Source organism: Aquila chrysaetos, chromosome 11 (assembly GCF_900496995.4).
Source record: "Aquila chrysaetos chrysaetos chromosome 11, bAquChr1.4, whole genome shotgun sequence".
NCBI classification, from domain to species: domain Eukaryota; kingdom Metazoa; phylum Chordata; class Aves; order Accipitriformes; family Accipitridae; genus Aquila; species Aquila chrysaetos.
The window spans coordinates 20,675,266-20,692,051 of NC_044014.1; the positions used below are offsets into that span (position 1 = coordinate 20,675,266).

The 16,786-nt window shown below is 36.4% G+C and overlaps 1 protein-coding gene across 6 annotated transcripts in view; it reads left to right on the forward strand.

Moving 5' to 3' along the window:
- ERCC6 (ERCC excision repair 6, chromatin remodeling factor) overlaps positions 1 to 16,786 on the forward strand; it is a 50,060-nt gene that overhangs the window by 7,075 nt on the left and 26,199 nt on the right. For 5 of the 6 annotated variants that reach the window (XM_030030318.2, XM_030030317.2, XM_030030321.2 and 2 more), the window contains 4 exons: positions 1,596 to 2,322; positions 8,977 to 9,021; positions 11,560 to 11,685; positions 15,477 to 15,635. In XM_030030318.2, the coding sequence (XP_029886178.1) occupies positions 1,596 to 2,322; positions 8,977 to 9,021; positions 11,560 to 11,685; positions 15,477 to 15,635 (1,057 nt within the window). The remainder of the gene's footprint in view (positions 1 to 1,595; positions 2,323 to 8,976; positions 9,022 to 11,559; positions 11,686 to 15,476; positions 15,636 to 16,786) is intronic. The other variant, XM_030030316.2, reaches the window with a different exon arrangement.

Here is a 16,786-nt window from a genome sequence, read left to right on the forward strand (position 1 = left end):
TACATTTTATATGCTGGATGCTATCAATCAGCATTAACAAAATTGTTTTTTCTTACTGTTGGGATGTATCACTAGAAATGGAAGGGGGAAGTGCTTCTCTTTTTCAGGCTGCACTGTGATTTAAAAAAAAAAAAAAATAAGGCTTCTTCTGAAGCAGGATATTTATTCTCTCTGTTTCACTAGGTGTTCTTTATCACTACTGTCTGCAAACTGAGCTTGGATTTTGTAACTCCAGCTTGGCTGTGTCTTGGCCACAATCACTAATCTGCAGTATTCTGCAGGGCAAGTTTGGACCCCATTGACATTTGCGCATCACCTTTGGGTTATATTATTGTGTGCAAAGGTGTAAACTCTTTGTGCTATTTGTCCATTGCAGATGTGGCTGCAGTGGATTCCAGATCTTGCAAAGCTCATGCTTTGCTCCTGATTCAACAAAACTTAGAGGAGTCAAAACCTCAGTAAACTTTTCTTGGTAGAAAAGCATCTTTAATCCTCTTTCTTTCAATGGGTTCATGCAGTAAAACTCAGGCACCTGGTGTGATGCGATGTAGCTAGGAAGTGAATGGACCACAAGACAGAAGAAATGGAGTTGAGCAGTTCCCATAGTTTGAGAAACTAAGGTGGTGGAGAGGGAGGTGTTTCATGCCTGATGCATCATCATTACTTGTTAAACGTGTTTTGGTGATAAATACAGCGCTTCAAATGGGACCATATACAGTAGCATGCAGTGCTGGCAATTGTGGTACAGCTATTTAGAAATTTTGGACCCTAATAATAGATTTCAGGCTGGAATTCCCCTTCAGCTTCCTGAATTCAAGAGATTTTCCCCCTCTTTGGTTTTAAACATCAATTAGTTTGTGTTAATATGTATAGTAACTGAATGCAATTTAACTGAAGAGCTCTTTTATGGCAATGTGCTGTGCAGCCAGTCCAACTTTTAAAGTCATAATCCTAATATTAGTATTGTAGAGTAGGAAGATGGGTTTGGGGGGGTTTTTTGGTTTTGTTTTTGTTTTTTTGAAGCATGTGGGAAGGCAGTCTTTTATGTGTTTTGTAAGATTTGTATCTGTCCTGGTATGGTAATGTAAATGTCACATTTCAAGCTTATGAGTAGGACTGAAAAATCAATAATAAAATAGAAATGAACGATGTTGCTGCATATGGGAACGCAGTGGTTTCTTGCACTGAACATGGTGACATGGGTTGAATTGACAGCATAGGGAACACACCAGAGTTCATGTGCCACGAGGGACTGTAATTTTATGGTAATTCTTGCTCTGTGTGTTGTTTCAAAAGTATTTGTATTTTGATAGTATGTGTAATATGTGTAATGTTTCCTATATGAAGTTTGAGAAGTAGTGTGAAGTAAAAGTTACAGTCTGACTTCTTCAGCCTTCTGTTTTGTTGGGTTTTGCCTATTTTGAACTTCAGGTATTATGTGTGACAAAAATTTGGACTTTTAAGTTGTATATAAAAACTGAACTAAATGTATATAAAGCTTGGGGGGGGGGGCCAAAACAAAACACCCTTGTTCCTGCATTTGAGTTATTCAGAAGGTGTAAAAGGCATGCTGGATGTTCTGATTTTTGTTGTAGAACCTGGTCCATCATGTCTTGGCAGTATGCTTATGCCTGTTCAGGAAACAGAGTGGGAAGAGCTTATTCGTACTGGCCAGATGACTCCATTTGGAACTAAAATACCTCAGAAGCCAGAGAGGAATACCCGACAATTAATGCTAAACGAAGCATCTGATTTTGAAAAGTACTTAGCAGACCAAGCTAAGCTGTCATCTGAAAGAAAGAAGTTATCCCTTCACAAAGGAGCAAAGAAGAAAGCACAAGCCAAAAATGTTCAGTGCGTAGCTCCTGCATCTACTACAAAGGAAAAAAGGGGTAAAGCCATGTCAAAAACAGAGAAGCGCTTAAAAGAACACATGAGAAAACTTCAGAAGCATGCCCTTCAGATTCAGTCAAAGGCAGAGATTCCAAAAGAAAAGAAATATCTCGAGGCCAAGAAGTTCAGACGTAAACAGGAGGATGATAGTGGAGAGTCTGAGTATGTACCTGATGAGGAGCTCTTTGATCCAGAAGCAGCAGAAGAGGAGGAAGAGCAGGCATCTTCTCATCTTGAGAATGATTCTGATTATGAACTCAGGAATTTGTCAAGAAAAAGAAAATATTTGGTGAAGAGAGATTTTAAAGAAGCTGAAGATGATGCTGACTTCTTTCCAAGCTCTGAGGAAGAAGAGCATACACCAGGGAAGCGCAAAGTAAAGAGATGGAGAGATGATGGAGCTGAAGACTATTATAAACAGAGACTAAGGTTAGTCCTAGACATTTTTATTAGTAACATTAACAAATGATGTTGAACATGCAAATGGCAATGTCTGTAATACACTGTTAGGAATTGAAGTAAGGAAAACAAGACAGTCAAAATGATCATAGCCTTCCAAAAGGAATCAGACATACCTCTTAATTACTAGGACGTTGCTGTTTGATTTTTCTGATTGTTATAGGTCCTTCAGTAATAAGCTATTTGTGTATCAGTCTTTGTTGTTTGCAGAACTGTGAATGTGCCCAAAATCAAGTAGATATAAAACAGCGTATTACTTGGCAGCTTTACACCCAAGTACTGCCTTTGTCTGTAGATCATAATACCTACCTTTCAAAAAAAAAAAAACAACAAACAAAAAAGTCTTTTGTTTGATAGGCAAAATTACAATGCAGACAGACAGTGCCCTCCCTCTTCAGAGGGATGGCACTTCTCCACTGAGAGAGAAATCTTTGGTTTGGAATGGGGTGAGATGCTTAGTTTTTGGCTTGAAATAATTAACTGCTAGTCAAGAAGAAATCATTTGAATAAATTATAGTTACATACTATTTTTGTAGAATCTGTTTATTGAAATCCGAGGCAATTACATACAGTTTATATGGCTAACGGGTTTATTTTAAAACCAATATTAAAAGGATCTTTTGAATTTAAATTTGTAAAAAAATGTATACTGGAAAGGACTATATCTATATTATTTGATTATTAGCACATGGTCTCTTGCATAGCTTATATTAGAAGACATAAGTAATGAACACTGGACGTTTATACTGCTGTTAGTCAAGTCTAAAAAGAGCTGCTCAGTTTGACAGTGATTTTCCTCTCTTTGTTCTTGATGTGAGTGAGGGTGAAAACATCCCTATCTAAAGAGATAGTGATAATGGTGGTAGTAGTGGTGTTTTATGTTGGTATGATGACCTAAGGCTGTAAACTGAGTAAGGTTTCTAAGGAGAGTCTAGTATGTTAGGTGGGGAAATACAGCTAAGACCACAAGTTATTTTTCAAAATGGCAGCTGAAACACCTTGTGCTAATCTGTGATTTATGAAATTTGTATAACCTGTGTGTTGATGATCTCTCTGTAACTACAGTGTCCTCTTAAGATGTTTTCTTTACTGATGCTAACTAGACATGCCAGTGAAGTCAAGAGACATTTCTGCACATATTGGGAGTCAAAAGATCAAGATGACTAAAATGGTTGTTTTGTTTTAATTGTTCTCTAACCACTGGCATGTTGTCTCTTTTCTAGTATAAGGGTTGAGCTTCATATAATGAACTTCAGCTTGTTGATAGCATGCTTACTTTTAATTAATTACCTTTAGTGAATGTCTTTCAACTAGTTTTATAGTCCTCTAGAAAATGATGGATTCCAACTTGAAAACAGCTGCTCTAGAGTGAAAGGAAGATATATATTAGGGCTATCAGCGAAGGGTGGTTGATGTAGTAGTGGTAAGGCCTAGCATAGGGACTTGGTTAATGCTTGGGAGACTCGAATTTTACACTTCTATGGAAATATAAAATCTTACAGATTTAAGTGAACTTGTATCAGAGAAGGGGTCAAGAAGTAGAGGTAAAAACACCATCTCTTTCTATCGTGAGAGCCTGAGCTGCTGCTGCTGCGGAGGAGGTATCTTCTGACAGAGGTACTCACAGTTGTAGAATTACTGGTAAGAAAACCTCAGGTAGGAGGAGCCCAACTTCACTTTCACATCCCACGTTACAAAGGCAGATCAGGAGCTGATATGAGGCAATAGGTTTGCAATCCCAGGATGCTGCTTTTCAAAGTTAGAGCATAGTTTATTGCTCTTGAATAGAAGATTTCAGCAAGAGGCTAATCTGAACAATGTCCAAAGGGTCAAAAAGAAATATGTTTTTTATTGGATGCATTAACAAAAATTAATTGTACTTAATTGCTAAAATATTTACTATTTTATTGAATAAAACTACTCTTCACATTTAAATTAGACCAATATTAAATCATTTTTAATTCAGTGTTTTCATCAAGACTAATTTATTTTGATTGAAAGTTTTAATATGACTCACAGTTTAAATTCATTCAAACACGTTTTTTAATAACGTTAAGATTGTGACAATTTATCCTTAGCAAAGTCATATCATAGACTACATTTCTTTTGGTTACTAAAGTTACAATAAAAGCCTAAATGAATTTTAGAAATATCAATAACTGTAATTGCTACCAAAACACTACATCTCTTAAAAATTTCATAGCTACAGTTATTGTGGCTGTTAAGCTGCAGCTGTCCACATTGACGTTTTTATGCTGACACCCCCAGGTAATCTTCATTACGGGAAATGCCATGAGAAAATAAAATGTAGTGAATTAAGAAACATATTAAGAATGCTATAGAAATGCTGTCATTTGCTTACATTTATGTCTTGTTTCATGTCAGTTTTACTTTTGAATGCAAACGAATGGGTGAGATTATGGTATATTTTACCCCTGAGAGAGGCAGGGGAAAATCCTTTAGGATTCCTTTAGTCTTCTGAACATCTAGTCTTATGCTTGGCGCTGAATACAGTCCTACACTCTTAAAGATTGAAAATGAGTTTCCTTAACATTAAAACTTTAGAGATGGGACTTGAAGAGATTGGTCTGTGTCAAGGGGAAACTACAATGATGTTGTTAAAGCATGATAATTAGCTAACTGCAGGACTGCAAAGCATCTCTAGAAGAAGAGGCTGTTTTCAGAACAGGAGCTGGTGTTATCTGCAGTAAACAGGGCAGGCAGGAGAGGACCCGGCTCTTTCCTGCTAAAGGCTACTTGCAGTGGTCGGCCTAGTCACTCAAAGCAAGATGTGATCAGTGGAATGTGGAAAAGTAAAAGTTAGCTATAGAGAATTCAGCTCATGCTCTCAGTAATTTCAGTTCTTTTCCCTTGCGTGGGTCTTGCCTTTCTCTAATTACTGTTACTGGTGCCATGTTGCTGTGCAGACACGCAGGGGAAAATTGTTCTGTTCTGAAAAGGTTAACATCTAAAGTGAATCATAACTTGCAAGAATAATGAACAGTAGCAAGGAACATCAGGGTTATGGAGAGTAAGGTAAGTAAGTAGGATACTGTCAAGCAGCTGAAATGTAAGTTTAAGATTCAGTGAAAAGTAGTGTATCATTCCAAACTGTCCTTCATACCTCCTACTACCAGCTGAACCCAGAGGATTAGGCAATCAGTCTCTAGGATGGTGCTGAATGTCTCAGAGACTTGATCCCCATCAACAGGTATGTTATCAATGTATATTTTGTCGTACTCAGCAGTGACCATCTTGGTCTAGAAGTGTTCAAAATTGGTGCTGGTGGAATCTTAACCTGTTGCCTCCTGCCCTGTGGAATGGTCAGGTCATGGCAGAGCCAGTTTCTTTGAAGACTATTGAATGAGTGAAAGTGCACCTAGTTTTGGCTTCTTTTACTTAGGATCACAAAATAAAAGTAACCTTGTATGCAGATTAAATGCATAGGAAATAAACCTTTTCTTTGTTCTCAACAAGAAAAGTGCTGCATGGTTTTCTTGTATTATTCTCAAGACTTTGCAGATTTGGAAACTGTAGTTTATTAATGTGCAAAAAAATCTTGATCTTTTGAGCATAACCAAGGAATTTTTGCTGCTTATAATATATGTAGTTAATGTGTTACACTATTGACATAACTAATACAGTATCTGCATAAGGTAATAGCTTGGAGTCAAAACAATAAATTAGCAGTCTTATGGTCACTACTCCCATAACATTTGTTGGTATGTATCTGCGTGCTGCTTCAAGGAAGGAATTGCATGTCATGTTATGGGAGATAAGTGCTATATCTGTGTTATCTTGTGTACTCTGTATAGTTTGTGGAGTACAGTTGTTTGAATTCTTTAATTGCTGTCAAGTGCTCAAAGGCAAGGCTAGGAAAGCTACTTCTTTCCATGCCTCCCAAGTGAAATCCAAGCAGCTGAGTACCTGGAAGTTGTGGCTATCAGTGCAACAAAGCAGTTGATACAAAGAACCAAACCAAAAAAGTAAAATTTGCTTAAAAATAAGTTGTTTTTCTCAAATCAGGTCAGTTTTCATGTGCTAGCTCTCTTTGAAATATCTGAGTCACTGAATATCTTGATGTTTCAGATTTATAAATTAAAAAAGGATTAAATATTACCTTTCCTGAAAGATACTTTCTTAGAGCATCCTAACTGCTCTTTAAAATGACAAAGCCAAGACACAAATGAAGATATATTTTGGCTCACTCGCCAAGTACACCTTTCATTCTAAGCTCAAGTGTGTAATTGTCTACATCAGTCTTAATTTACTTGTGGAGACTTGCGGTACTAACTGCATGTATTTCATCTGTTAGGACGTACCAATTAAATCCACCCAAGACCATAAAAAGTTAGATCAGAAAAGTAATGCTGAATGCTTCAATTCAGCAAATTAGAATAATCTGTAAGGGATTCTTAGCTGTATAAAACAGAAAACATATTGTGCTTCACAAATGCAAACTATATTAAACACTCAGTTTGGTTCCTGACTGTATTTTTTTGAAAAATCAAATTGTGCTCATTACTGTTTTGGCTGCAGAATTTCTTTCTAGGGTATTGCAATAAATGGGAAATGGGCTTAGTATCTGAATACATTATTTAGATGAAAGATTTAATTGTGTGATATATAGCTTTTATACTGCACTTTCAGGATAATACTGTATTTATGTCAGTAAGCGTGGACAACATAAAATAGATTTCTCAAAGGTCATGCTTTTATTTTCAAGAGACCTTGGTGAAACCTGTATTTTCTGATTGTTTAGGCATACTAATGATGTCTAACTGAGGTGCATAAGGAATATATTGACCAAATGGTCAGTATGTTACCATGTAGTTAAGTCAACTTTGAGCTACCGCTGTTTCTCATTCTACAGTTTGACTTCTGGGGAAAGGTACAAGACCAGACTGACCAAGTGACTGATCTGGTCTAACAAATAGCGTTTGTCCTCCCATTGCTTCAGCCATTTAGATATTTACACTTTTTTAAAGAAAATGATGATGTTTTAGTGTAGAATATCTTAATACAATGTCTTCCAGTAAGTTCACAGGCTTTCAAAAACTGAATAGCTTCTTCAAACTTTGAAAGTTGTTAGTGGTAACAACAAATTGCTGCTTCTTCTTTAAACTGGTAATTGAGGGCAAAAAAAAACTCCAGACCTTTGGAAGAGATGTAGTACCAGAGCCTTCAATAGTACAGCTTTTCTAATTACACACTTCAGTAAAGTGTATACAGTGTATATAAAATACACTTTTCTTTAGGAAAATTAAGTATGGGATTTATTAGCTCGAATTCGAGACATACGTGTTTTATAGATATCGAATAATTTTAAGAGAAATCCCAACATTGGTCACACTTCTTGCAGAAAATATAGTAGTTATATTAAGGTAAAGTGCCTAAATTCCTGGACAGCTACGAGCTAATCTCAAAAATGTTTATTCTTGATTGTTTCTGAATCACTTTTTCTAATGTACACTAGAGGGCAATCTGTTTCTTCCCAGGGGAGACTGACACTCCAGTGTTGGCTAGTGGCGATTCCTATTGGTATATAGAATTAGAAGCAAACTCTTGTACAAATTATTTCCCTGCTTGAGTATAATATGGACTCTTTACCTAGCTGTCACTTTGGAAGCTTTGTAATCTACAATTGTTTTGATTTTTACTGTGGTAAGTAGGAGTTTTCTTTCTTGGTTTGAGTCTTGTCATAACCCAGTCAGGTAAAATAATCAAGTTCTGACATGTCTCAGTTCCAGTAATGACACAGTCTGAAGCAATGACTGTCAGCATTTGTCAGTTTGAATCATTGATCTTTCTGGAACTCAGAAGAATAATTGACCATCTGTGCCTCGTAGCCCAACATTGTAGTACTGAACAAAAATAAATGCATTTTTATGCTGTGCCTCTAGAATGTATCATATCTGTCTGCTAGACTCCAGAGCATGAATGTTATTGTCTTAAATCAAACATTTAACACGCTGCTAGTCGAGGATAGAGATTTCCATTCCTGTGTTAGGATAGATATATAAAAAGTATCTGTGGGGGAGACTTTGACATTTCATATATATTTTTGGTAAGTTCTTTTTTTACTACTTAACTGGATACATGATTTCATATAATGAAATAAGAACAATCCAATAATAACATTAGCAGCTCATCAGTTTTTAATCAGAAAACTGAAGACTATTTTTGTCCATCTTGGAGTTTTCCCCTGCATATGCTGCTTTTTCTCTCCATCACAATTTTTGCTTCTGAAGACTTCCTGACTTGAGTTCAAAGTATATTCCAGTGAAGCTGGCTTTCTAAACCTGTCCAGCATTGTATTGTCGTAGTCAGTTTTTCAGTGCAGTCGGTTTTGGCAGTTATTGCAAGATGTATATTTGGAGATGGTGGTGTTTATTTTCACTTAATGAAACAATACCACGGTTCCAAGTTTGTGACTGGTTCCAGAAAGGCAGACTGTAAGTATTTTCTCAAAAGGTACTGGTGAAAATCTGATCTAGAAACCTGTCTTAATTAGCTTGCTTTCATGAGAAAGGGTGTATGGTTGTGTTGGTTGTACATGAAGTGTTGAACTTCTTCCCTGTTCTCTTGTTCCTAACCCAAGTTTGTTTTAAACAAATTTGCCAGAGATGCAGAAGCCTTTAAGAGGAAGTTTCAACAAGTTTCACTGAAGTAAGTGGTCAGGAAGACAAGAGAAACTTCATTAATGCTGCCTACTGAAGAAAACACAGATTGAGTTTAAGTCTTGTTATGAGTTTGCAGATCCTGTGGAAGATGATTTTGAATGACCTAACAGCAAGAAGAGTCTCTGCTAGTATTTTGACCTTATTTCATACCACAGAATGCAGAGTAGTGTCCTTAGGAAGACAGGCATCATTGGTTTAATTGCCCCCAGAATTGCTTATGTAGTCAAAAAATACAAGGGGAACACTAGACCTTCATTGCCTGGTTGGTTGGTTGGTTTTTCATTCACTAAAGTGTTCAAGATAGAAAACCTGAATCAAATTTTATTTTCAACAGTTTTAGCTGACAGGATTTTTCTCTGGTGGAGAAGACACTTCTTGTATCAGGCTGGAGGAAGTTACGGTACTGTACATGACATTGTGCCAGTCATGTCTGCTCTTAACATGACTGAGCTAGATAGCAGCATGGCTGAAGTCTTAAAGACTTGGAGCAACGCTTGAGATGTTTTATAGTGTCTTCTGGTTTGTTTGCCAGCTTGGAAGTGCAGAATGTCAGGGATGGTAGCTGTCTTACGGGCAGTTGTTTGAGGAAAAATTTTAACAGTGACTTCTATCTATCTCCCTCCTTTTGGCTAGTTAGGTCAGGATATAAATCAAGATAATGAAACTGTTTAAGTTATGTTTCCATAACTGATGCTATTGTCAACTTTGGGCCAGAAATTAACTCAAAATTTTATGATTATGCATCTTTTTCCTGACATGGATAGAATTGGGCTAGTAGCTTTGAAAACAGAAGGCACTCGGCCCATAAGCTTAAAACACAGTGGACTTTGCGTAGCAAGGCTGGAAATAACATACAGTTTGCATGTCAACCTCTAGATGCAGTTTATCTTGAATGCTTGAAAGCAATGCAGAGCTTTACAGAAAAATCAGGATAAATAACTTTAAAAAAAATTTTTAAAAAAAAAAGAGAGGAAAATGTGAATTTCCTCCCATTTTTAAATAGTTCAGAAATCCTTTTTCCGAGAATATGGAGTGTGTTTTGGAGAATGGGGTTGGGGGTTTTATTTTGGATTTTTTTAGAACTCTGTTTATCCATTATCCTGCCATTTTTTTTGCTGCTCCAGAGGCAACCTAAGCTAACAAGAAGTCATTTGTGTAATGGGTAAATGGTAAAATGTTATCAGGAGGCAAATGGACTATTCACTCGCCTGTAACGTTTGTCATTCAGAAACTGGAGGTTTACTGGAAAACTGTTGCATCCTGTTAAGTCCTCCTCCATCCAGTTACTGCAGGACTATTCTAGAGTGCATTCTCCGGGGTTTCTTCAATGTAGAGTTAAAAGACTGGACAGCATCTCACTCAGGAGGCCGTTTGTCGCTTAATGCAGTAGATTTCAGTACTAGGCAGCTTAACTTACTTTTTTTGGCTTGAATTTTCCATTTGCTTCTTTTCATCCTATCGCTACTATTTATAGTTCTTTGGGACCTGAACAATTTTAGTGTTTGTGTCTTAAATTTCAGATACTTCTAGACTATCAGGTCTCTTCCTTCAGCCTTTTTATGAGATGAAATACGGCTGCTTTTGTGCTGCATCCAGAACAGGAACATAAGGATGTTTTTCATCTGTTTTATAGTTTGCCAATTTCTGTAGGGAGTCAATTTATACACCATATTCAGTGTGCCTGCAGTGAATGGCACTTTCATGGGAGGATTCCAGCAAAACCCAAGTTGTCAGTGAAGTGCTGTTGATTGGTTAGTACATACCCAGCTAGCAGTAGCATACACTTTACTATAACAGGTAGATGGTTTGGGGTCACTAAAACACCAGTCCATAATTTCCTTGGATGTTGAAGATCCTTTGGGACTTTTTCAAAAGAGGGGGGAAATAATGGAAGAGGAAGGTAATTCTCTAACCTGCCTAGTGTCCAAATAAGATTAGGCTGCAGACCACAAATCACTCCATAATTTCAAAACCTCAAAAAACTCATTCTCTTAGTAATGACAGCTCAACAGATTTAGAGCATGTCACCCCAAAGATGGTGGTGTTTCCAACTGAGTCTTCTCTATAAGATTATACACTGCTGCACATTTCTGTAGGTGAAGGAAGTTATTTAAGTATTTGGTTAAATTAATAAAATACCTTTGGCATACCTAACCTTTATTGATATTTGGGGGGGGGGGGGGGGGCAGTTTATGGAGGTTTAGGAATTTAAGATAGCCAGATTTTTTTATGGTGTTAACTGTTGATTCCATTGTATTAGTATTTCTGTCTATAGAAAATTGTAACTAGGTATAAAACTCTGAAGGCCTATAACTAAATAGTCAGGAGTGCATGCACCTTTTAATTTGTCAGGTATTTTGAGCATTTACTTGCATAATTCTCTCCTCCAAAGGATTATTATTTAAATCATGACATCAGAGAATGCATTTTTGTTGGGTTTTTACCTGATTGAAAATTCAGTGTAGTTCTCATGTAGTATCTTTTCTGTGCAATAATTGAACGTTGACTCCTTGTGTCACTCTAGGAGGTGGCAAAAAGAACGTTTGAAGGACAAAGAATGTCACACAGCTGAGGAACTGTCTGAAGAAAGTGACGCTGAATTTGAAGAGGGTTTCAAAATACCAGGATTTCTCTTCAAAAAGCTTTTTAAGTACGTATAGTGTATTTTATTTTAATATTATGTGCTGTGTGCTGTTAATAATATTAGTAGTGATAGTCATGGTGATTTCTGGATGCCCTTTGCTGTAACTTCAGTGAATAATGCCTCAACTTTTACTTCAGTTGTTTCTGTAGGATTATTTCTTTAAAGAAGGCTCCAGGATCAAACCTCAAAGAAACTAATTTATTACAAGCGCAAAATGTAGTTACATGAAAATACAGATGATAACTGCCTGATGTGAATATTGTGAATGCCTGTTAGCTAAATGACTAATTGAGAAGCTCTCCTTGTCTATTTTTATAAATGCTTTCTTTTATTGATAAGTGCTTGCTTTTAATTCAGGTGTGGAGTGGTAGAATGACTTTACTTTCAAGAATAAGGTGTTGGCAAGTTGTGATAAATGAAAACAAGAAATTTAGGTGTTTCTGTGATTGGGTGGAGTGAGTGAAATTTTCTGCCAGTAAAAAATATAGACAACTTTTTCTTTAAATAGCTACTCAAAGTCTACTCAAAGTAACTACTTATGTTCAAGACTTTTATAATATGAATTATTTTGCCCAGTAAAATTTTAAAATGTGGAAAGTACATTCTTAGTTCCTTTAGTAGATGGAAAACACTCTACAACTCATTCTTTAGTTATTTAATGCTGGATTACAGATTTGGACATGACTGCTTTCTTTTTCAGTTTTTTGAGACCATGGTGCCCAGTGGCACTTTCAAGTTCTTCTCAAAAAAACTGTTTACAAAAGGCAGCCCAAACAAGCTAGCAGCTGACAAGTTAACTTCATCCATAACCTCTCCCTTGCATAACAGGCTTGAATTCATTTTTGTTGGCAACATTTGGCACAGCAGGAAAAACATCATCTCTTTCAAAAGTTAACTCTCTCAAATCTTGTAATTAGTGTAGTAGAAAGCCCTGCTTTATAACGGGTGTGCATGGTATCCCTTCCAACAGGACCCCTTAGTCTTAACCTCAAAGAAATTATTACTGTTGTCCTGCAGTTCCTCAGAAGGAAAGCACTAGCTCTGAAATGGAATTGAATTAATGACTTGGTTACCAGAACCATATACAGCCAATATGTGGTCTCTAGTTGTTTATCCAAAGGTACTACAGAAGTGATCATCCTGGGAACGATGTGTTGTCTGAGCAACCCGAAGGGAATTGAAATAAAGCAGACTGCTAAAAATTAATCTTAGAGATACCAGCCTCACTAATGAAGGGTATCCCTGCAAGCATGAGTCAGCTGGCAAAACTTTTTAAGTGGTTAGAAAGATCAATTGAATGATTCGTCTGACTTGTAACTTAAATGCTGAAATCTCCAATGTAGGAAGGCCTATAGTCAATAGGCATTAAACTTCGAGTTCTGAGCAAGTTTAGTACAAAACATGGAAGTATATTGACCTAAGGAGGTGTAGAGCAGTGTACTGTAAGTGATCTTCCTGCATAGTTGAGTTGAATTCCGAGGAAGTTAGCTCACGCGAGAAATAGTAGACCCGTAAGTTCGTTCTTTGGTAAGCCTGTTAAAGTGGACAGTCTGTTTCTTTTCTATATACTTGTCTGCTTTAAGGAACATTCAGCAAGAATACCATTGGTGCTGCTGTGGAACAAAACCAAATATAGTGAGCAAGACTGACTTACAAACATTGCCTTACACAGTCTGCACTTAGTGTGAGAGAATGCTGTCTGCATAAACAAGGAACCAGATTTCTTCATTATTGCTTTCAGTGTGTGATTTCCCTGATATGTCTGAAATGCAATTTTGTCTCGGCAACAATGCAGCTAAACTCTGCTAGCTACTGTGGTGAATTTTGAGGCATGCATCACAGCATGATTGCTCATGTGAAATACAGTCCAAACATAACTATTTTGGAAGACCAGGCAACACTTTTATTTTGCTTCTACAGTATTTTTGGAGTAAAAAACAAACCATAAAAATTGCTGCGATGAAAGCATAAGATTAAAGAGAATTGATTATCTCTCCATATAACCATAAAAAAATTAGGGGGGGGGGGCGGTGTTACTTTAACTTTTGCATAGTTGCAATTATTGCATGTTTATATGATTATACAAAGAAAGCACCTGCATCTTTTCCATTTTTAGATAACCTTGGAGCAGAATTTTTCACAAACTTAATTCTCTACCGTGAAACTTTCTCAGGAGAAGGGAGTGAGAAAGATGCTTACAAATGCAGCTAGCTTTTAAGCACCGGATGTAATCCTAAGAAATAATACAAAATAATGTCAGGAAGTTCTTGAGTGATTGTCTTCTGAAGAGACATACTCAACCTTAGTCTGGGGGAGCAGCTTCTGACTGGAATTAAGGTTCTCCAATTCTTTAATATTTCTGTTAGAAAATGTTTTGTCTTCATAAAATGTAGTAATGGTAGCATCTTAACTCAATTATAGCTAATCCTGCAAGCTGTTTCATAGTTGTTTTTAGATTGCTGCATTTTTAAGGTGAATTAATTTCTAATAAAAGGGGATTTTCTAAGGGCTTCTTGGTATAATGCATTTGAGACACCAGCAGATAGTATGATGTCTGAACCATTAGATGTGTTCTTTGATCATCTAACTACTCAAGCCGTTTGTTTGTCTCTGTTTAGCAGTCTCTAAATCCATACAGAACTCATCATAAGTTGATTTTTAATAGTACTTTGTAGACACTAGTGTCATTAGCTGTCAGTAGTCCTAAATATTATTTGTTCAAAGAATGAAACAGGATTTTGAAATGCACACAAGACAGTGCCCTGAAATGAACAATCCATACTTCACAAAAAAAAAAAAATGTTTTGCTCTTTGCTGTGCTCTGCACTCCAGGAATGCATGCCATCAGGAAAATGATATCAGTAACCTTGTTCTTCCTCCAAGTTACAAGACACAGAAGTGCTGAAACATGTATTTTATTTTGATTAAAATGCAATTTAAATATACTGTTTCTTCATTTCTTTGTTCTGTTTTCAATTTAACCCACACATGTGGTGTGTTATTCCTACTGGTCTCACTATTTTATATCATTATAAAAAAGCATGTCCTAAAGTGATTCTCAGTCCAGCATCTTACCTCCACCTTTTTAGCTTGCCATCGTAAGCCTTGCTTTCTAGTCTACTTCTTCTAATTAGAATGTATTTTATATTGTTGCTTATACAATTTCCGGTGAATGACTGGGAGTAGAAACTGCCCTGATACTCTCATGTAATAATGCTCCGCTGCATCCCATTCACTGGAATAGTTTCTGTTGTTTTGCCTTCCAAAACATTTTGCCTTGTTGACTTTTTTCTTCATTGAAAGAGACTAAATGTTATTAAATGGATTTATGTAAAAAGAAAGCATGCTTTGGCAGATGTGATCAGTTTTCACAGTGGAGTATAAAGTGTGTACCTCTTACAAGTCAAACTTTTCCTTCAGTTCAAGGCATATGTTCCAAATAATATAATTTACTAGACCCTTACATGTCGTCTCTTCTGAAAAGATAATGCTTTGTTAGAGTAGCTTTCCAAGTTGCTTTTAACACTTAAAATATACATGAAATAAAATACCCTCTAATTACCATGACTATCAGTTTAATTAGAAATGGTTTAGTGTTGCATAAAGAATGAAAGTCACATGTAATGTCTGAGTCCATCAAAAATGTATGACTTAGTAAATACAGCACTCATGTAAAACACAAATCCAGCATGTTACTGTAACTAGTGTAAGAACCTTGCCAAATGATTAATTCATGAGTACTTTCTGTTATGATCTGTATTATCAAACATTTGCCATTTTCTTTTTCCTTGTTTTAGGTACCAGCAAACAGGTGTTAGGTGGCTCTGGGAATTGCACTGCCAGCAGGCTGGAGGAATTCTGGGAGATGAGATGGGATTGGGCAAGACTATCCAGATAATTGCCTTCTTGGCAGGTCTGAGCTACAGCAAGATCAGGACTCGTGGTTCAAATTACAGGCAAGTGCTCCTCTGCAGACTGTCAGTCTGTGGAGCTCAATTAATATTTCATCAGATGTATTGCTGGTGGAGGAGGGTCCTGTGAATTATTAATGACATTTCAATTACAATATTCCTTTAATTCTTTTAGTGGGGGACATCAAAGGAAAAATTTTACGAGACAATGGAGCTGTAGGGCAGGAAAAATTAAACATGTAACACTTTTAATGAATTCCAGGCATTGATGCTTCATTTTGCAGATGAGCCGCACTAGATATTTTGGGTCAATACGGTGTCTAAGGTTAGCTTCCACAAATGGATTGTTTACAAACTCAATTACATTAATATCAATAGTTTACACAATATGGAATTTTAAATTAGATGTAATACCTTTAGTTCCATTTATTAAATTTTACATTAAAATATTTGTTCTGGCAAGCCACCAGGTAAATGCTTTACAGGAAGTAGCAAGCTGATTTGCAATGAAAATTAGAGTTTCTGATCGGCAGGGAATTATCCATGCCAAAGAAAGAGTAGTAATAGTAAAACCAATAACTTACACTGAGGAATTTCCATCTGCTTTTTTTTTGTTGTTGTTGCTTTTCAAAACTATGTTAGAGTGACTGGCCTTTATTACAAGACCTTTATGGTTTATTGTTACTGAACAATGCTTTAAAATTCCTTCTTCATAGGTGAAATTACCAGAAAAGATACTTCTTAGTGTTCTTGGATTTACAAATGCACACGTGAATAATACTTGATTTTTCTAGTTCTGTTGGCCTGTTTACCTGATGTAAATTACTACATGCAATTAAGCAAATACCATAGTACTATACTAAACAAAAATAATTAACTTTATATAGAGGTATATTTAAATTATGTTCAGCATGTACATGAATTGTAAAATAATGCTTTAAAGAGAAAATATTACTGTCTTTTCTTCAGTTGCTTCCTGCTGTAGCCTTTGTATAGAAAAGCTCCAGGTCCTCCCTCAATCAGGCCAGTTGATTTACTTTATCGCTGCCTGATTTAAGGATACTACTGTACAGATTATTTTGTGTAGGTATGTTCCCTGCCCCAGCTGGAGGACCACTGAGTTGATGGAAATCCTTCAGGAACATCTCTTGACATTGTTACACGGTTACAGCCTAAGATACTGCAGTGAAACTACA